The sequence below is a fragment of the Colobus angolensis genome, unplaced genomic scaffold (genome assembly GCF_000951035.1).
Source record: "Colobus angolensis palliatus isolate OR3802 unplaced genomic scaffold, Cang.pa_1.0 Scaffold129, whole genome shotgun sequence".
Classification (NCBI taxonomy): domain Eukaryota; kingdom Metazoa; phylum Chordata; class Mammalia; order Primates; family Cercopithecidae; genus Colobus; species Colobus angolensis.
This window is the reverse complement of record NW_012114141.1, coordinates 11,175,645-11,198,047: the sequence shown is the minus strand read 5'-3', so window position 1 is coordinate 11,198,047 and position 22,403 is coordinate 11,175,645. Positions and strand designations below refer to the sequence as shown.

Here is a 22,403-nt window from a genome sequence, read left to right as displayed (position 1 = left end):
AATAAATACTGGTATAAGTATACATTCATTCACTCACTCAACCAATAAGCATTCTATCCTCCACAACTTGGCCTAATGCCTTGTACACAGTAGGCAAAGACAAGAAAGACTTATTCTCTACCCCCTTAAGTTCGTATCTTTGGTGTGATAGATTTACATAACTATAATAAAAAGTGATAGTAATAAATGCCTAAATACCATATGACTCATCGCCATGGGCCACCATGTGTGTTCAAATGAGGTAAACATCATTTCAAACTGAGGTCACCTGGGAAGACATCTAGGAGAAGCTAGAACTTGAGTTGGGTCTTGAAGAGAAAATAGGATTTGGAAAAGACAGAGATGAGAGACAGAAGTAGGGGCTTTGGAGAAAGCAAAAGCCTGGAGAGAAGGCAGCAGTGAAATGGGAAAATGTAAGGCAAGTTGTAGGGGAGACATGGAGAAGACAGCTGGGCTAGCTCAGGAGGTCCATTTAGGGCAAAGAGAGGATATCAGAATGACAGTTGAAAATACCACCATGAGCTAGCTAAGGCAGTTGGATCCACAGAGGCAAAAAGCAGGCTTTCCCCACAGGTCTGCAGTGGTGCATCTACAAGCAAGCTAGAGACTTATCAGTATTGGAGCTTGATCTTGAGCACATAAATACATATGTGTACATGAGCAAATGTATTTTATATAGTAGTTTACAAGGCTATTAGCTGTAATAAGATCTGATAGGTTCAACTAATGTCAAATATTTATACTCTATTTTTAACATCTTCCAAATATTTTAGAAAATTATGTATCTTTATTATAGGTGAAAAATCTTCAGGGAAGTAACAAACAGGGTTTCACTGCTCAACCTTGATTAACCTGATGTTAACTTGGGTCAATTCATGGATATATACAGACAGATAGATAGATTCTTTTTTGTTGTTCTGGTATCTAAGATCCATTATGGAAAAAAATCTTAATGATAAATTTGAAGGGTTTTACTTTGTTCACAGTTTTACTTCTAGCAATTTTATAGTCCATTAAATAGCCAGAGGCTTAGAAGTAAATTTTTTATTCTACCTTGATATATATTTTCATCAGAAAACTTGTGAGCTTGTTACATTTGGGGGTTTAGTTTTACTTAAAATTGCCATATTTCCTTGCATACTTTCTCTCCTTTTTTCAAATCTTTACACATGTCACAAGTGGAATTCAAATAACCTACACACCCACAAATTGAATGAAAAAATTAACATCAATATTAACCCACCAGCATTTCAAAGGACACTGAGTGCCATTTGAATACATCAGGTTAGCTCTATCAGTATTCACTGAGCAATGTTTAGATTCAACCAGGCCAAAATGACATTATTACACTTTTTAATTTTATTTTTATTTTAAAAAGTTCATCCTACATATATATAATTATATGATACATGTAATTAATATATATTTATATACCATTTATATATATATATATAAAACTCTCTACCTTTTTGAATGTGTGCCCACATTCCTTTTATCAGTTGATCTTCATAAAAGACTTGTCAAGTAGACAAGGTCAGTGAGATGAGCCTCAGTTTCAGGAATGAGAAGAAATTATAAAGAAGAGCAGGGATGTCTGAAGGCTGCAGGGAGCAGCATTACCCAAAGGAGGAACAGAGGTACCTTTTCCTTTAGCTCAATCTAGGTGAGAGGGGGAAGGAGAAGGAGGCTGTACATGTGATTATTTCATCAATTCTATCTGCACCCAGAGAGCCAGCTGAACAGTAGACTTCCATGGGCTTGCTATGCCAACAGTTGCCCCAAAACAATGTCAATCATTATGAAACATGACAGAAACCAGGTTTCATCCACTCACTGCCAGCAACACACACCCAAAAATAAAATAAAGTAAAAAATAAACAGAAGACACTCCTGGATGGTCAAAAAAAAGTTAAATGCTGCCAGCATTTGTTCTGTATTAATAATATGTTTTTAAAACCTTCCCCTGAGGCTGTAACCATGACTCCTGGGCTGCTCCTGTTGACCCTGGTGCTCTGGCAGCAAGAAGAGTAAAAGAGTCATCTTTTGCTTTTCCTTCTACTAAAAATGTGATGTGAACAGTAATGGGAGATATGTGGGAGGAAGCAAGGGAACTGGATTACTCTAAGCTGAACTTGGTCACTGCTAACTCAGTGGTTCTCAAAGAGTGGGCCCAGAGCAGCTTCATCAGCACGTCCTGGGAACTTGTTAGAAATGCAGATTCCCAGGCTCCATCCCTGACCTGCTGAATCAGATACACTGGGGTTGGAGCCCAGAAATCAAGTGAGACTGATGCACAGTGAAGTTTAGGGGCCACTATGTTAGGCTAGTCTCACCACTGGCAGTGTCCTCACTGCTCTGCAAGTAAGGAATTCGATTTTGCTCGGCTCACGGTGTCAGTTCCTTATTCCCATCCCCCTTCCCCACCCCCATCTCCAAGCCCCTGGGTGCAGAAAAGAGAACTGGCCTTGTTCCTATCTATTCACTGTGGCTCTAGGCAAAGGTGGCCACCACTGGGTAGGGCTTGAGTCTGTGATCTCCTTGGTCACATTCACATCTTCCTGGGAGAAGCTGGAGAGGCTGGCAAGGAGGGTATTCAGAGGAGTAGAGATTCTGTTCATTAGTGTGAAAAGGTCCATAGGGAGTAAAAGCCTTGCAGTAGGGGTGAGGAAGTGTGGAGCTCTGGGGAGACTACTGTGTGGAGTCAGGGTCACCCAGATCGCAGGCCTGGCCTCAGCAGCTTGCTCTTAACCTTTCTGATCCCTGGTTTGCTCACCTGCAAATCAGGATTTGAATGAGGACTACTTGAGACAGGGTAGTGTGTGAAGTGGCTGGCTCACTTGTAGGCCACAAATAAATGGTGGTTATGATCATCACAAAGACAAGGAGGAGAAGTGAAGCAGACTCTTCCTGAAGGAAGCACTGGGTGACAGCAGGAGACACATGGACACAGATCACATCAGGGAGGTCACTGAATGAGAAACTTACGAGTTAGATGGCTACTGTGGACATTGGGAAGCGCGTAAGTCACCTGGAGGTCTTGCTAAAATGCTGATTCTGTACCACCTGGTCTGGGGAGGGGCCTGAGAAGTCCCCCGGTGACACCCAGGCTGCTGCACTACACTTTGAGCAGCAAGGCCATGGATTGTTCTTGAGCAAGTAAACAGCAGAGAACTGCCCTAGGGACATTAAATACTAGTAAATTCGCCACTCTGCCCTAAGCTTTGCCAAGTTTCCTGTAGACAGCCTAGCAATCTTCCCCCTCAACCCTCAGCTGAGACCACCTCAAACTGGAGTGCGTAGGGCAGAGGGGAACTTCAAGCCCCAGCTGGGTCGGAAGCAAGAATCCACAGGGCACTGTTTGCTAGGGCCCACCCATCGCTCTGCTCTATCATTGCCCACAGTGTGCCCACCTCCCCCCCACACACACACTAGCATGTACAGTACTCTGAATATGCCATCCCAGAGCCCCTGGAATTTATGTCACCTTACCTAAGTATACACCCTTTGTGCATTCAGAAGCAGGACCCAAATTCCTGTCCTTTCTCTTATCTCTCTCTCTCTCTCTCTCTCTTGCTCGCTCACTCTTTGCAGCAACAGTCCTGTAAACATTGTCACTGGGGGCCTATAAAAGCAATGGCCAAGACATGTATCTTTACTCAAAGAAATAAGTGATGTGTAAACTGTGCAGTTTGTTAATAAATGATGTGAAAACTGGAAACTGTACAGGATATCAGTTCAGAAGAGATTTTCTGCCACATAAGAACTACGATAAATAAAGCTCCCTTCGACTTCTTCATTTAAATCTTTCTTTTTTCTCCTCCTTAGCCAGAAGACATTGGACAAGCACCAATAGTCAATGCCCCAGAAGGTGGAAAGGTTGACTTGGAAGCCTTCAGCCATTTTACAAAAATCATCACACCAGCAATTACCAGAGTGGTGGATTTTGCCAAAAAGTTGCCTATGTTTTGTGAGGTGAGGATGTTGTTTTTCCTTCTGCATTATTTTTAATTATAGTTTCACCAGTTTCCAGGAATACAGGGTATTATTTACAATTTAATGTTAATTAGTAGGGACTTAATCATATGAAAGCAACGTCAGTACAAAATGAAAATGCATTCTATTTCATTGTATTCCCCACTTTCTGTATTTAGTCATCATTCATTAGTTTGTCCGTGTAAGGCCCATCAAGATCCTATTCATCCCCCTGATTCCAGGCATTGAGAAATAATAATAGCAATAGACTCCATTTATTCAGCACCTATGATGTCCTAGTTACCACAGTCAGGTACTCGGGTTTGCCCACATTAAATCTAATCCTTCTAACAGATTTGCAGGGTCGCTTTTATTAACCCCATTTTCGGAGGGGGCAATCAAGATCAAAGAGATTAAGTTATCCAAATGTGACATCATGGTTGGAATCTAGGTCTGTATTCTTCCCACTGCATATCCCAGTGAGATGACTGTGTGGTCATTTCTGAATCCTCAAGAATAAGTTAAATGCCCCTCACAGAACCAGGCTCTTAATATCCCCACAAATCTTTCCTCTTTTCCTATAAGCTTACTCTTGCTTGTCCCATCTTCCAGGCACCCTGTAGAACTGTCCCACCAGTTCATCGACTTTCCCTTTGCGACACTTGAACTTTATCAGGCCTGCCCTGTGGTGGCAGATGCCACAGTCTCTACAGCCAGCTACATGGGCAAGAATCCTAAACAAGATCCAGTATCTTCAAACTTCACTTATCTCATCTTTAAAATGGGGATTACAGTAGTGTCTACCTCTTAGAGCTGTTGAAAGGGTTTTTAAGTGGGATAATATATTTGTAAAGAGATTAGACAGTGCCTGAGTTATAATAAGTATTCCATAAAGTTTAGCTGCTAATAGTGCTTTTATTTTATCTGTTACATTTCCATCCTGCCTCTAACCTTCCTTTTGTTTTGTTTTGTTTTGTTTTTAATCAAATGGGGTTATGTTTTCTGGAGAACTTTAAAAACAAATTTCATAAGGTGCTTGTCTATTGCTCTGCATACCTTCAAAGGGGACCAGAAAGATACCAAATAGAGAGGGGCACGGGCAGCTGTGAGCCCCTTAGGTAAGCGGGCTGAGTGATACCTGATCCTGGTCTCACCTAAAAAGAAGCTGTTTCCACACCTGGAATGACTTCCTGCTGCCGTGGCTTCCAGCTCTCTTGTGTCTTTGCGTCTGCAATAATGGGAGCCCAGCTGGAATCAGAGGGACACAGAGACCTCAGACATTATGGGGACACTTCTCACTGCCGATTTCTGAGCCTCCACAGAAGCCATACACAGAAGGACAGGGAAGTGGGCTTTGGGAAACAGATATCTTGCCCGTAGACCTAGCTGAGAGAGCACATTTGCCTCCCTCTTAGCCCCAGCTTCACTGTGGTGGGGGGGGCCAGGTGTCTTAGTTCAGGCCACTACAACAGAATACGATAGACTGGGTGGCTTAAAAACAATAGAAATTTATGTCTTACAGTTCTGGAGGCTGGGATGTTCAAGATCAAGGTACCAGCAGATTGGTGAGGGCCTGCTTCCTGATTCATAGACAGCTGTCTTCTCATTGTGTCCCCTCATGATGGACAGGACAAAGGAGCTATTTGGGATCTCTTTTACAAGGCACAAATCCCATTCATGGAGGCCTCACTCTCATGACCTCATCACCTCCCAAAGACCCCGCCTTCAATACCATCACAATGGGGATTAGGTTGCAATATATGGATTTTGAAGGGATACAGACCTTCAGTCTATAGCACCAGGGTACCCGATATGCTACTACCCATGGCCTTGCAGTAGCAATGACTCAGACCCCACACCTAAAGAAGTCAGTAGGTGCTGAGGAAGGGACTTTGACTTATATCTCTGTGTTGGTCATGGAGCTGCCGGTGCCTTTGATGCCTTTTTTAAAAGTAGACATCTATTAACATTTTAGAGGATATTACAAAATTTACACATATTCATTGAAGGTTTATTTATACAACATAATAAAGGTAATGATTTATGGTAACACTACAAGATTTTGGCATCTATTTTAGTCTTTCTTCAAATATTTATGTGTGTACACACACACATACACATATATACATATATATGAAGTATAAAATATATTTAATGTATACCACAATGTACTGTGTATGAAATTATTTTTAACTTTTTATTAAAGAATGTATATATGTCATAAGAGTGCAGCTCAATAAATTTTTACAAACTGAACCCACCCACATGATCGGCACCAAGATAAAGAAACAGATCGTTACCAGCACCTGTCACTGAACTAACTTTTTACCCTCAATGGGAGGACACAGTATTTACATATGTTTTCACAAAATGATTTTCAATGACCACATAGTATTCCAAAGAGTACATCTGCCATAAATTGTGTTATCTGTTTTTACTGGATCTATAGTTCATTTCCAATTTTTCACTAATAAAAATATGCTGATGTGAATTTTCTGGCAACTATATCCTGCTCACATCACTGACTATGTCTGACATGGAATTTAAGGACCAAGATACACAGGCTTTTGATACGTGCTGCCAAATTGCCCTCGAAAGAGAAAGTACGTGCACTCTCACATCCGCACCGACGGGCTTGTTTCCCCTCACTCCTGCCAATTCTGGCTGTCATCTTTCTGTTTTGTTTGCAGGGATTTTTGTGGTTTCCTGGACCTCCCTTGGTCCTCTCCCTGGCTGTGTCCCTTTGCCCCCAGTTTTTGGGTCTGAGGAGGAACTCTACTGAGTCTGTCACCTCTACAGCTCCAGCCAGCCTGCCAGTCACATGGTGCCCTTTGAATGCCACCCCTCGCCCCAGAGATTTTTTTTTTTTTTTATGTAAAGCTCATGTAAACCACTGAAGATATATTTCAGTTGAAGGAAGAAAACAGAAGCAGCAGCCGTCTCCACCACCAGGAGCAAACACACTGCGCACTTTCATCTGTGGCAAGGGTGAGGGGTCAACACAGAACTTTTCAAGCACAGGTTGTGGCAAGCTTATCTATCCAAGTTTCCCTAAAAGTCCAAGCCTATTTCATTTTTGATTCCATCTCTCCTTCTACCCTGATATCATGTGGTCTGCCGATTACAAAAGACGATGGTGGTGGGATGACGGGAGCACCTTTACAGCAGAGATGCATGTGCCCTCTGTCTTTGAGGCCTCCTGATGACCTTTAGCCTTTTATACTCTCTTGGAAACCCAAAAGAGAGGAATTAACTGTATAGGTTCATGAGCTACCCGTGGAGTGGGCTGGAGATCTCAGGTGGTCTTGAGAGCCAGGGGTCTCTTGCCAGAGGCAGTTTATCACATCTGCTATTCAAAGTGTGTTCATGATAATTGTTCTTCTAAGGTCCATGCCAACCCACCAAACAAGACTGGCATGACACCAGGGGCTTCACAAGATCTAAAATCATCGCTAGCAGAGCTGCCAAAACATGCAAAATCACTCCTAGAGTGTAGGGCCCTGTCATCTTTGCCAGTCAACCTGAGTGATGCTCTCCTAAGGAGGCAGGAAGAACCTGTGGGAGTATCCCTGCATCTCCGCCTGTCAGGCCCTTGTTGAGTGTTCTCACAATGAAAGCATTTTGGCAGGTGTCTAAGAGATTATTTGCCCACGTGTTGAAACAAATCTCACCAGGATCCTACAAATCCCTCTTAAAGGAAAAGGCATCTGGCCCAGTTTTTAAACCATTGGTGATCCTTTGCAAATACTTATTCAGCTTTTATTTAAATTTGAACTAATCTTCAACAGTTGGTATTTAAACTAGAAATTTGGAAAGGAAAATTTCTACTTCATCTATAATCAGAATTGGTTTCAAAGGTGGGGCCTGCCCAAGTTTGCATACTTTGTGACACATTTTAAAAATAAATGGTTTGATCAGATTAGTAACTTCTTGTTGCTGTTCTATGCTAGTCGTTCTCAAGAATGGGCTCTGTGAACCAGCAACATAAGCATTACCTGGGAACTTGGGGAAAATGCAGAAACTCAGGGGTTGGGGCCAGCAATCTGTGTTTAACCATTAGAACCTAGACAAAAGCAAATCACAGTGCTTTTTAAAAAACGAGTGGAAGGAGAGAATTCATATGTATGGATTCCAGAATCAAATATGCAATGAGTATTCTGAAGAAAAAGCCAAGGAGTTTGAAATTAACTAGTAAAGTGACTAGGCTGAGCTAGTGAAAAATACAAAATGCCCAGTATTTTAGATGTAATTCAGTTGTATTACTTTTATATAATAACCTAAATTGGACTGGTCGAGTATTGCCAAGAGCATTTCCCAAAAGAAATCTGTAACTGCTCTAATGAAGAGATAGATATTAGGTGTTACTCACATATTTGTTGTTTATGGAAACTCAGTCATATCCATGGTAAAAAGAGTTATGTTTCCTTCTTCTCTTGGCATTGGATTCTGACAGATCCAGTTTCAAATCCTAGCCTCACCCATGAAACATTCATGTGACCACCCCACCCCCACACCCAGCTTGTTACCCTCTCAGTGCCTAGATTTCCACATCTGTAAGTAATATGGAATTCGAATATTTACCTCATTGTACTGCTGTGAAGATTAAATGAGGTGATGCATGGAAATCTGGGCATGATGCCCAGTTCATCAAACACACCCATTTACTAATAGCCTTCCAACTACTTTGATAATGGCATTTAATTAAACAGTCTCCTCTTCCAGAAAATAAGATTCTGGTTTTTATTATTTTGCCTATGAGCAAAGGTATTTTTTATTATTAATGTTGCCACATTCTCACAAATCCTAATTAACAGGGTAACCAAATGAGCTTAAAAGGAGATTGCAACACTTGCAGAAAGACCCAGTGTGTTGAGTAATCCTGTGTCTAAGGTGCTGAGAAGAACACAACCTCGGGAGTCAGGAGGACTGAATTCTGCTCTCCCCTCTGCCTTTAAGTCCCTGGGTGACTTTACATGAAGCTTATATCTCAGGGCCTCATGGGCAACATGTATCTCTGCCAACAACCCTCTAGTTTTGTGCCAAGAGGCTCCAAGAGCAAATGTGCTTCAAAAACCAAAAGGAAGCCCAGTTGCCAGCTAAACAGTAGGGTAAGCTGTTACCTATTCAAGCTACAAGACAAAAAAAAAAAAACAAACAAAAATGGAGAGTTTCACATAAACCCTGCTCTCAAGCGGTTATCAGTTGAAGTTATAATACAAACCCCCAAACTGAAGGGTTATCAGCACAGTTTCCCACACGACTGTAATAGCGTTTGAACTGTATCTGTCATAAAAGCAATGCAAACTCCTGACGTTAAAGTTGGTGCAGATTACAGCCAACTTTGAGTATGAAAAATGGTTGTTGAAAGCCTGCAGCCAAGTAGGGAAGGGAAAAACCATGGGCTCAAACAATGCAGGACAAATGTTCATCACAAGGTTATTCCTATTGCTTTTGAGATACTGTATGTTGTTCCTGACTGGCATTTTTCCATTTGTTCTTTGCTGACATGAGCTGGTTCTTTTCAGCTGCCATGTGAAGACCAGATCATCCTCCTCAAAGGCTGCTGCATGGAGATCATGTCCCTTCGCGCTGCTGTGCGCTATGACCCAGAAAGTGAGACTTTAACCTTGAATGGGGAAATGGCAGTGACACGGGGCCAGCTGAAAAATGGGGGTCTTGGGGTGGTGTCAGACGCCATCTTTGACCTGGGCATGTCTCTGTCTTCTTTCAACCTGGATGACACTGAAGTAGCCCTCCTTCAGGCCGTCCTGCTGATGTCTTCAGGTGAGTATGCCTAGACTCGTTAGTGGGCATCCAAAGAGCTTTTGCTTGTCTAGTGCTAATTCCAATCACTTGAGTTTTCAGTCCCCCTTTAGCTTCAGAACATAGCTCACTCTTCTTCAGTGAGAAATTGCAGACTTGCCACTGGACTGGGAACTTACAGGGGGGTGTCAGATGTCTGATGCTTTTTGCAGTGTCCCAGGATAGAAAGAAGCCAAAGGAGCCATCTTAAAGACTCTATGAAGTGATCCGCCTTTGGTGGATACTCTGCAGCCCTCTTCGTAGTCTTTGGCCAAACCTGCCTCCTTCTGCTTTGGGGTATGCCAGATACGGATGTGAATGACCACACGATTGTATGTTAAGTTCTGTGTGTGGAAACCATGGATGCAAGCTAGAATTTGTTCATGGCTTAGCTACGACTGAAGTTTCAGTTATCTACTGCTAAATAGCACACCAACCCAAAACTTAGTGGCTTAAACATCCAAGATGGCTGGAGTTCAGCTGGGACATCAAACACTGGTTCAGGCCTCCCTCTATGCGACCTTTCCTCCTGCAGGGTAGACTTCTTACTTAGATGTTGATTTCCAAGACCCAAGCACACGAAAGCAGAAGCTGCAGACCCCACGAGGCCCAGTCTCAAATCACACAGCATCACTTTATCCACATTGGATTGGCCAAAACAAGTCTGAGTGCCAGCCAGGACTCAACAGTCCCCCCGTAGATGGGAGGAGAGCACAGAATGGGCAGCTGTCTGTAAGCCACTACACATCAAACCCTTTCAGGGAAGATAGTTTTAAATAGAAGTAGTTTCAGAGTCCTCTGCATTTTCAGGGCACCCAAGTGTTGCTGTGCTTTGGCACTTGTCACTCTGTGCTGTAACTACCTGCTTCACTTGTCCACGTAAGTCCCTGTGGACTTTTTTTTTTTTTTTTTGAGGACATGAATATGTCTGATTGTACATCCAGCACCTAAGCCAGTGTTCAGTAGAATTCAAGAAATGCTTATTGGATAAATGGCTGAATATGTGGGTAAAATATACATCGAGAATCCTTTGCAGAGTTGCTGCTTCCTGGTTAACTCCATAGGATTTTTTTTTTTTTTTTTAAACCTGAGACAGGCTCTTGCACTATTGCCCAGGCTGGAGTGCAGTGGTGTAAACACAGCTCATCGCAGACTTGACCTGCCGGGCTCAAGAGATTCTCCTGCCTCAGCCTCTCCAGGCACACACCACCACCCCTGGCTAATTGTTCATTGTTTTGTAGAGAGAGACGGGTCTCACTATGTTGCCCAGGCTGGTCTTGAACTCCTGGGCTCAAATGATCTTCTCACCTCAGCCTCCCAAAGTGCTGGGATTATAGGCATGAGCCACCATGCCTGGCCTAGAATTCTTTTTTTAAAGCTGATCTAGAAATGTATTTACTATAGGAAATTTAGATATGGCAGACTTTTCAAAAAGAAATATTTCCTTTTGTTATGGAAAATTTCAAGGGTAAGTAGATAGAATAGCATCATGAACTCCCATGTACACTGTGGCACACAGACTCCAGACCAACCCCCCACACTCCCCACCTCCTAGTGTTCACACCCTGGATAATCTCCGGTCCTTCAGTGAGTGCAGGACCCGTGCCTTGATTCTAACCAAGAGAGTATGGCAAATTTGATGTCACCCCCATGTGATTACATTACATAATCTAAGATTCCCTCTTGCTGGCAGACTTGCTCTAGGAACTCTCCGTGCCAGCTTTGTGAGGTAAACCACCATGTGGGGAAAGTTCCCATGACAGGAGCTGTAGACAACCTCTAGGGCTGAGGGTAGTCTCCAGCGACAGCCAGCAAGAAATGGGGCCCACAGTCATTCAGGAGAATTATTCTCGGAGAAATAAAATTTATAGCTTATCCAAGCTTCTCTTCACATACTCCCTGTGTGACTTTGGGTGACCCCTAGCTTCTCTGGGCTTCAGTGACCTTTAAAATGAAGAAATTAAGCTACATACATGGGAATTATATTTCTGGAGGGACTCATGGTAATTTTTTTAGCTGAGATTTTAGAGGTACAAAGACACTTTTAAATAATGTTGGATCACACCATGAGAAAGCTATTTCTTTGACAGTTTTCTCTTCCTGGTTATATCTCCTTCCAAATAAGGCAAGGAGAGAGACTCAGTGTGGTGCTAGTCTGCCTTTAACACCTCTCTAACACTTACTAACCTTCCTTTTTAACAAAGAGAGAGTGGATCTCAGGAGCAATGTTCAGCCAGAACCTTCAGCTCCAGAGTAACAAAGGCTTTTGCCATGCATCCATTTTTGTGGTTATCTTATTTACATCAAATGGATTTTTATTACTGAATAATAAGATGTTTTCCTCTTTAGTGGGTCAGTTTTACAGATTATTAAGCAAATCATAGTAAGATAGATAAAGGGAGAAGTAGGTGGAGATGGCAAAAACTGAATGTGATGCCAGACACTATCAAACACCAAAGTGAATGATTCTTCCCAGTTCTCTCATGTTGTGAGGCTGACACTGCCTGACAGCTACAGGACAACTTAATAACTTTTCACAACCCACCCTCCCTAGTGATGTGGACCCTCTTCATTAATACTGCCAGGACCAGGAAAATATTACAAGACACTGTGCATTTGGCAAATGATAGCTGCCTGTCGGAGCCCCAAATCTCTAATTCCTCTGCAGCCTGATGTTCTAAGCCCCATGTTTTGTGTGCCATTTCAGTTACACAATATCTTAGACTTTTTCTTCAAAGACTTTTCCAAGAGCCACTAGTTCTAAGTTCCTTGGTCCTGCAGTGCAAAAAGAAAAAATGAAAATGATCTGAAAGACATTCCTCTGAGAACTTTTGTCTTAAGGAGTTAAAATGGTCTTCAGTCTTTAAAATGTTTCTCTCTTCATAAACCTGTTCAGTGCAATTCAAGCATCATCAAAATGTCAATTCGTACTCGCTGTGTCATTTATGTGACCATCTCATCTTTATCTCTTTAATGCCACAAAACCCACATTGTATTTTCCCTTTGAAAGAATACATCCAAAGCAATAATATGTTGATCTTCTATCTGGATTAAAAATTAAAGGATCCTGTGGAAAATTCTTGCACACTCAAAGAGAGAAGATAGGGGAGAGGGAGAGAGGGAGAACCAGCAAATCCACAGAGCAGCTTCATCAAATATGAAGGAAAACACAAGATAAAAATGTACAAATTTCCATTTGAGCTAAATAGGGGATTCCAAAAGCCCGTATGTTTTGTTAGTTTGTTTAGACTCAGAAGGGTGAATTGAGACATTAGCCCTGATTCTTCCTTTCCAATGAAGCAGAACCCTGTTTAGATTCCTACTGATACAAACACCTCCATAGCTGGACCTTTGAAGTGTGAATTCATTTGAATTGAAGAGAACTGAGCAGGGGTGTGTTGGGCCTCCTGGAGCTATTTCAGGAATTCATCCAGGTTTATAGATTATTTTTGTCACCCAAGTGTCTGCAGCCCAGCTATTCCCCAGTTGTCCAGCCTCCTTGTGTCACCCCTTTGTTTATCACTTTTGGAAACTGACTTGAGCCTCTCCCACATACTGTGGGAAGCCCAGTAGTCTATGCAGGACTTGGGAAGATTTCCTGGGCTTTCCAGGGTCCCGGTGTCCTCTCACTCCAGCTCCCACTGTAGCTGTTCTCTTCTCTGCATGGGGTGACTCTGGCACAGCTCCCCTCCCCTTTTCTTTTCATTTCAATTCCAAAATAATGACTAAAACCAGGCTGCTATGGTAGCAATTTTACTAAAGTCATAAGGAAAGGCAAGGCCAGTTCATTGCCGCCTGGAAGACAACACAAAGTTAAACATGGTGTTTCTTGGTCCTCAAGGAAATGTCTTACTATTCCGCATTCCTCCTTTGGCCTCAGGCCTGCTGCAATGTCCCCAGTCCCTTCATATATCTCCCCTTTCTATGCATGTCCATGCTAGTCCTCTCCCCTCTCCCAGGCAGCCAGTGAAAATTCAAAATTGTTCCCCTCACCTTACAGAATATTTCAGCTGTCAGCCTTCTCCTCCTGTACCCTAGGAGGGAGGCATCACCTTTCACACCCAAGAAGGTGATCTGTCTAAACAGAGATATTTATCTGAACAAAGTACTGCCTCTCTTCATAGAAATGATGCCACTCCCCTGGTACCTGGTCCCTGGAGCACCCGAGTTCACGCTGCATCCATGCTTATGGCTAAGAGGGAAGACCCTAGATCTGCCCGCCTCCCACTAAAGGCCTGGAATTGGACAAAGCAAGCCTTCCCTATTCCATCTCTGAATCAATGTCCATCTTCTCTCTTCCCCGCAGATCGCCCGGGGCTCGCCTGTGTTGAGAGAATAGAAAAGTACCAAGATAGTTTCCTGCTGGCCTTTGAACACTATATCAATTACCGAAAACACCACGTGACACACTTTTGGCCAAAACTCCTGATGAAGGTGACAGACCTGCGGATGATAGGAGCCTGCCATGCCAGCCGCTTCCTGCACATGAAGGTGGAATGCCCCACGGAACTCTTCCCCCCTTTGTTCTTGGAAGTGTTCGAGGATTAGACTGACTGGATTCATTCTCATAATTCCTACAGCACTACTGGGTGTCATTTCATTCCATTGCCTAGCTCTTCTTTGTTTGTTTCTTTGTGTCAGGAGGGATTATTTGGGAGGGAAAAGGGAAGTAGTCCTTGGCATAGACATGGATGAAATTGCCCCTTGAATGCGGGTACTTGAAACTATTGCATTTCGTTCTCCAGTCCTTTGATGTGAATGCTTTGAAGGTTTTACAGTTGTGGAGGTGGGGTGGGGGACAATCATTAACTCACCAGCACCAAGCATCACCAGCTCCCACCCATCCCCAGTCCGAGACTCGAGTCAGCAAAATGGCGCTGCAGGACACTAAAGAAGCCTTAAAACCAAGATAATACGACCACCTCCACCCAATCCTGATGTGTGCAGGGCTGAAGTTAGCAGAGTACAGACCACGTTTAGCTAGATGTGGCTTTCAGCCTTTTAGGGAAAGACTCGAACAAATTCGCATCTGTTCAAGAGCATGCTGTTTCCAGCACTCTTTATCGTCTCCTAGGAGCATAACTTGGAATGCACAGGAATATTTGTGTCCTAAAAAATCAGTTGTCCTTCCAATATCATTTTTATACCCTTATTAGATTTAATTCAAGTTATACAAGGGTGTGACTCAAGGATGTTCAGATATTGACTGATTGAGGCCAACAAGGAAAATAATTTTTTTCAGTGAGCCCAGAGAAATTAGAAATCGTCACCAATGTCAGTGATTCCATGGTTTCCAAAAATTCATAGTATTACCTCACAGTAGGAAGGCTTCTTTCCCATTTAGGCTCAGAAAACGCTTACAGAAATCAAACCTATTCACAGGGTGGCACCCCTTTTCTGTGGCATCTGATCTGTCATCTCCCAAGCTCCCGAACTTCTTTATCCAGGTTGTATCTTTGCTGAGCTGACAACAGATTTCTCTATGGATCAAATATTCTAATCAAGGAAAGATACGCTGAAATTTCAGTCTTCTTCCAGAGAAATTCTGAGGAGAGATTAGTGCAGCTACATTCTGAGTGGAAGGAAATGCAGTGTTCTGAGGGCCCCTTCGTGTCCTGATGGCTGAAGGATGCTTCCTTCTGGTTAGATCCTCAAGCTCCTTGCCTCATTGACAAATGTCTCCTAGTCCCCTTTTTCCCTCTGACTCTGAGGCACTACATAGCTTGACTATCTCTAAACAGAGACTGGCCCTGCTACTGACCCTCCTGTCCCTCTTATAGCACACCCTGACAGATACTCAATAGAAAACACCTGCAGACCATGTGCACACTTACCTTTCCTGCCCAAACTGCCTTCCCAATGGCCCATGCTAGAATAGCTTGTGCCCAGAAAACAAACAGTGACACTTCAGCTCTTCAGTGTCAGAAAATGGGCATAGAATGTACCCATGCAATTGAATGTATCTCATTCTCCACTGGCATAGTAGATATAAAGTATTCCTTTGCCTACCTTTTACTGCCTTATCCTGGAAATATTGGGGAAAATAAGCCATATCAGTGAGATTTACCTAAAAACAAAGGAAGGAAAGTCGCTGTGAAAACCAAGTAGATGCTTTAAGTTTGGTGGAGCATAACTGGCCCAGAAGTCTGGGTGCCTGAGTTCTAGGGTGTGCTCTGTCAGCTGGTAGATTTGTAATTCTAGGTCTTGGTTTTCTCACCTGGTGAATAAGTCATGATCTCTAAAACCCTTCCTGCCCTTAATATTGTATGCATTTCAAGGGGAAAAAATTTGGTTCCTTTGATTTTTTTTTTAACACTTAAATTCCTAACTTTATTAGACAAGAAGTATGGCCCACTTAACAGTTAAGGAACATAAATTTGGTATTGACTCGAAATAATAATTTGACACAATACTAGTCAATCATTTAGAGTCCTTGGAAAAAGAAGAGGAACAGCACTGAAAATTCCAAGTGTGATTGGAAATTATCTGGGAGCGGGGAATTAAATGTTCAATGCATGAAAGCAATTGTACTGGCTGCTGGGAAAAAGGAAACAAGAACACTGCTATGGAACTTGTTACCCAAAGAAAGGAAGTAAGTGAAAACATTTACAATTATAAGCACGAAGGTCATTGGCAGATTACCTGCTTTATCTACAGACAGATCGTTTTGGGGTTTGGTTTTGTCTAGGCAGTCTCTGGCCAGGCTCCTTAAGTGCTTGCTCTGCTAATATTTCAGCTTCCTCTCTTGACTCCTTGAGGAACCACGCTTTGGAAGACAAACACTTAGCCACCTCTGTGCTCCAGGGTAACCCTGAGAAGCTCTGCTGTCTGGGGCAAGCTTTCTTTCCAAAGGGAATGAGAGGAAGGCAAGCAGGCAGGGTCCTGCAGCATCAGGCCTTCTGGGGAAAGTTTCCTCATTTTGTTTGACAGGGTCCTCAGTACATCGGACACCCAGATTTGAATATAAGTTCAGAGCCTGATCTCAAGCTAAATCAGAATGCTTTGGGGACTAACCATGATCGAGAACTGGCCAAATGGTATAGCATATAACAGCCATCCAGCCAGCCCAAGTAAAGGAACACTTGATCCTTGGCACCTTAAATGATTGCCTTCAATAGGCAAACCGCTGGTCTGGAAATCTTGTTGAAGGCTGAATACTTCATGTGGAGTAGGACAAGCCTTAGCCCACTTCAGGTTGAAAGGAAAGGCCATAGGACTCAAAAGACAATGACTCTGAAACTAAACTCCTTCCTTCTGAAGCTGACAGAGGTACTTAGTGCATCTCAAGACTCCATCTCATAAAACTCATTTGTGAGGGATTTGCTCTAGATTTTTCTAAACATTTTTTCATCTATTGTCCAGACTTGCAAATCCAGTGTGGTCCTGACGGAGACACCCTTCACACCTGCGCTCCCACCCCCTCGGCAGGGAGACGTCTCAGTAGAGGAGAACACACCCATTATGCTGGGATTCGTATTTATAAATCACTTCCCTTTTAGGGATGAGCGGTGTGGGGGGTGTGTGCGTGCGTGTGAGCGTGTGCGCGTGCGTGTGCGTGTGTGACCCTCAAGTGTACTTTGCTGTTCAATTTAGACGTGCAGTATTTCCAGAAACAATGAAAAAAGTAAGATGTTTTCTTCTTTATGATTCTGCTCAAAACACCATGTGCCGCCTCAGAGCTTTTTCTAGAGCCTCGGTCCTCAATGACGCGCTTGACGTGTTGATGCCTCAGCCCAGCGAAATCCCCTCACCTGTGCCCCGGGCGACAGCTCTTCAGTGTGCAGTGCAGGCCTGGGGTGGACTGCCAGGCCTTCGCTCTGTACCAGCAACGCCGTTCTTGTTGCTCCTCCCTGAACAGGGGTACAAGCCCTGGCCCCTCCTCGACACTAAGCCCCCCACAGACTCAGCCTCCAAGGAACCGCTGAGCACCCTGGAAGCATGTCATTGTCAGTGATACCTTTTTATTCTATGGAACTCTAACCTATTCGTGTCATATTGACCTTTTGCTGCATGAGTCATAAATTATGAAATCAGTCTTATGGTTTTTGAAATGTAGCCAGCATTTGTAAGGCTAAACCTTTTTCATGAACTGAATTTAAGTGAATACCCAAGCCACAGTTCCTCTTCAAATGGAGAGTGATGATCGACGTTTGAATCTCTTTGCCCTTTCCAACGGCTATGGCATCAGGTTCTAAAATAAGCTCGTAATTTTTCCTGTTATTTTAATAATATGGAAATATTAGCATAGTGTTTCTTTTGATAGTGATAGACTATAATCCATATTTAAATTTTATAGAGAAGAAATTTTATTGTACTGTGATGTAGATATTTATTATCCAGGTAAGGATTTGCCCGGTGTGTATTTTTTACAATTGAGACATTTTACTTTAATCTTTAAAAAAAAAAAAAATGCGTTAAAAACACACTCAAAAAAAAAAAAGAAAAAAAAGAAAAACAGACTGGAGGAAAAAAGGTTTGGCCTTATCACAGAATTTTTACTGTGCTGTATAAATGTTTGCAAATGCGAAAAGTGTGCATTTATAGTATGTTTCCACATTAATTAATGCCGCCTTCAAGAGCAATATTGTGCAGGTAAAACGCTGTTTGTGGCTTTCTGTTGCACAGTTAAAGCTGACCCGCCCTATGCACAAGACAATCAAATATAAATCTGTCCTCCTCAGGATGCAGATAATACTCATGTAAATTATGGAGCACAATGTAAGACAAGAGAAGACACTTTACATATGTTTTGTGGATACAGAAATTATCAGGGCATGAATGAGCTGATGTGACATTATGCCACTTCTTTCTTTTGGTTCTCCCTTATTAACTCGGCATTTTTAATTTGACCATAGAGCCACATTGGTTCTCCATGCTTTCCTCATAGAAAATCTTTTTTTTTCCCCCCATAATGTTTTCATGCCCTGAGAATCAGAAAAATACTACAGAATAGAAAAAGATTTAGTCATTGGAAGATTTGTGTTTTGCAAACAGTGTTAAGTGATATTGCTAGATGGTGATATTTTTTTCAGCCTAAAACTCTGTCGAAATCTGTGATCAAAATGTTTTAAACTATCCAAAAAAATTTGTATATTTGGGAAAAATGGATTTTTACATAGCTTTTGTATGCAGATATAAAACTGTAATTATGAATATAGTGGGCGTAGATAAACTCATAAGCTTAAATTCTAAAAAAGAAAAAGCTTATAACAGATACACTTTCCTGTCTCTTTCTTTACATATTATTATTTTCTACATAGGCAAAGAGTTGCCTTCACTTCTCACTTCAGCTGCTGCCAAAAGAGGGAAACAAGGATGTAAGGACATTTATTTCATAAACAGACATCTACTAGAATAAGCAAATTTACTTTTGAGAAGAAAGTATGGAGGGAGAGAAGAAACTAAATAAAATGCTGATGGGGGGATTACCTCTTTGGAAGGGGCCACAGAGATGAGGGGAGGAGAGAGGTAAAGTTTTGTAGCTCAAGGACAACATTCATCCTCTTCTCATCTCAAATTATTCAGGAATATTACTCATGGAATTACATTAACATCAGCTGCCAACTGTCAATCTCAGTTGCCCTGAACACATGTTAATTGAGATTCTTTCTATGACAAGTAACAAAAAGCTAACTCAAACTGGCTTAAGCAGAAAGCTAATTATTGACTTTAATATCTGGGAAATCTAGGGTATTTGCAGACAAAAGCTTCAGACATGGCTGGATCTGGGTGCATTTACTCAGTATTCTCAGGAAGCTCCTTTCTTTATCTTGTCATTCATGTAGACTTAACATTCACATGGTCTTTCACCTTATGGTGGCCTCCAATAGTTCCAGGATTAGCTTTACAGCTCCAAATATAGTGAAAACAGAATTTCTTTTCTCCAACAATTCTAATGAAAATTCTGGCCTAATTCTCATTGGCCCAGTTTGAGTCATGTGCCCATTCCTGAGCCAATCACTGTGGTGAGGAAGACAGATGCATCATCAACCTTATCCTCAGGAATCCTGGAACTGGGTGAGGGGAAAGAAGGACAGTCAGCCTCATCTAAACTATGGACTGAGAGTTGAGGCAAGATGATTCCTCAGAGAAAATTCCAAGTCTTGCTGCTATAAGTGGAGGAGAATTGTGGGCAAGCAAAAGCAACCAATGCCCACACCAAAGGTAAATCTGAAACCACATCCCATTTCAGTACAGCAAGCAGGTCTCCTTCACACAGAGGAAGCTCAGCTCAAAGTGTTTATTTGGCCAGGACATGAACCAAATAAACACTTCCCAAAAAAAAGTGTTTGATCGCATTCTTCCTGGTTCATGAAAACACCAGTCCAGGTAAGATGGGGCAAGCATCATTATTTCCCTAGGCCAGATCAGTTCATAGTACTATTTTCTGAGTTTTTCCACTCTTTATTCAAATGACCAAGTATAACCTTTATATATTTATCTCTTTTCTACATTATGTACCTCCCAACTGTATCCTAATGAACATATTTCCCTCCTCCGAGAAATTACTGGATTCATTTATTGTGGAGAGTTGGAACATATATATTCCAGCTAGGTACGGTTCTTAACCCCTTTACACAGGCAAAGCCAGAAGCTGTTGTCATGTCACAAACCTGGAAAAGTCTAATAATCTATTAAGAGAAGCAAGAAGACAAAGTTGGTTTGCTTCTCCACCCTCAAAATGACAGCTCACTCTGGTTTTACATTTAGACACTCAGGGCACTATAGCTTTGTAAGTAAGTGGAATTAGGTTTGTGTACACAAATTCTGACACATTAAATGTTATTTAAACCAAAGCAAAACTTAGTAGAACTACTGAAATGCAGAATGTTACAGATACCATTTGAGCATGTATCTCAAGAGAATTCACTGACTACTTGATGAAAAGTGCCATGTAATACTCTTTAAAGACAATCTACCTACACCATACACTGATGAAATGATACATGAAGTCTGTATCTGTATGGTGATATTGCCTGGAGGCTATATTAAAATGGGAAGAGAATTGCCTTAGCCTAGGTTCCCCAGAAAGCAAAGCTCATGCTGCAATTTTATTAGGCATTATAGCATCCGAGGAAGAAGGAGTGGAGGCAAAAGTGAATGAGGCATAGAAGAAAAGAGAATAAATATAAAGTGCATTGCTAAGTTGGCCACACTTAGTACCCAACACAACTGAGTATTCAATTGTGTAAGACCATCTTCTAAGAGGCCATATGAACTATGCTGATCTGGCACAGTAGCTCACGCCTGTAATCCCAGCACTTTGGGAGGCGAAGGCAGGTGGATCACGGTCAGGAGTTTGAGACCAGCCTGACCAATATAGTGAAACCCCGTCTCTACTAAAAATACAAAAAAAAAAATTAGCCAGGCATGGTGGTGTGCACCTGTAATCCCAGCTACTCAGGAGGTTGTGGCAGGAGAATCACTTGAACCCAGGAGGTGGAGGTTGCAGTGAGCGAAGTTCACACCACTACACTCCAGCCTGGGCAACAGAGCAAGACTCCATCTCAAAAACAAAACAAAACAAAACAAAACAAAAAACCAAAGAATTTATCTACTGGCTCTCCCATTATCAAAAATAGGGCTAACTTCCTCCACGTCTAGGTTGTATATACCTGGCCACAGAACAGGTCCCGTGGTGCTTCATGCTTCAGGAGAGAAAGCAATCCTTATGTGGGGAAACTTGGTCTCTACTTCCACAGATGGGCATACCCCACATACACTGGTTAGCAGATCAGGTGGCAGGTGGGGTGAAGCAAGTTGCCCTGGGCCCTGGGGAGATAAGTGGAACTTGGAGGCTCTGCAATTTTCTGATACAAGGGCTCTTTCAGCCAACAAGTTCTTCCAATTGTCTGGACATGGGCTGTCAAGTTCCAAAGAGAATCATGAAGCTCAATAGACAATCAAACTTCAATTTCACTGTACCATGGACCTGCCTGTATAGGGGCTTTTAATGTAATATAAACTGGTCATGTAAATTAATTGTCCTCTAAGTTACATTTTCTTACAGTAAAAAATTAAAGACATGTAAACTAATCTTTTAATTACACTACCTTAGTTTTTCTTGTAGCTGTTTCATTTCAAGGGCAATTTTTTCTATATGAATATCTATCTAAAAGTTTTATAGAAGCCAATACTTTTATTTTTCCATATATAACTTCACTTGGTATAGACATTTTTAGAAACAATGCGTATAAAGAGTAAAGTCAGAGGAAGTTGAAATAAACACTCCTTTTCTTTCAGGACAGACTGATAATGTCCTGTATATGTTGTTTTAAGTTTCTTGTACATAACACCAACAGCAATGAGGAAGATGCGTATAGAGTAAGACATCTTCAATTTACAAATCAGAAAATTCTTAGGCCCACAAATCCCAATGGATACAGAGATAGGAAAAACACTCCTTAGTTTTACCCTAAGTCCTAGAAAGAGGCTGTAGTCTTATTTGTTGCAGATATTCAGGTGGGTTTGCATTCCAAGGATTTTATGATTTCTCCAACAGGAGTTTTTAGTTCTGAAGAGATCTTTTAGGATATCTTTCCACTACGTAAAGTCAAGGTCAAGTAGACTCTGTGTAATAAGTTACATCAAAAGATGAATAACCTGCCAGGTGCAATGGCTCGTGTAAC

The 22,403-nt window shown here is 42.0% G+C and overlaps 1 protein-coding gene across 4 annotated transcripts in view; it reads left to right on the top strand.

Moving 5' to 3' along the window:
* The window catches only part of THRB (thyroid hormone receptor, beta), a 209,025-nt gene extending 188,971 nt beyond the window's left edge, over nt 1-20,054 (top strand). For all 4 annotated transcript variants that reach the window (XM_011933769.1, XM_011933770.1, XM_011933768.1 and 1 more), the window contains 3 exons: nt 3,826-3,972; nt 9,498-9,756; nt 14,081-20,054. In XM_011933769.1, coding sequence (XP_011789159.1) covers nt 3,826-3,972; nt 9,498-9,756; nt 14,081-14,322 — 648 coding nt within the window. In that variant the 3' untranslated portion in view covers nt 14,323-20,054. The remainder of the gene's footprint in view (nt 1-3,825; nt 3,973-9,497; nt 9,757-14,080) is intronic.
* Nucleotides 20,055-22,403: the final 2,349 nt, after the last annotated feature.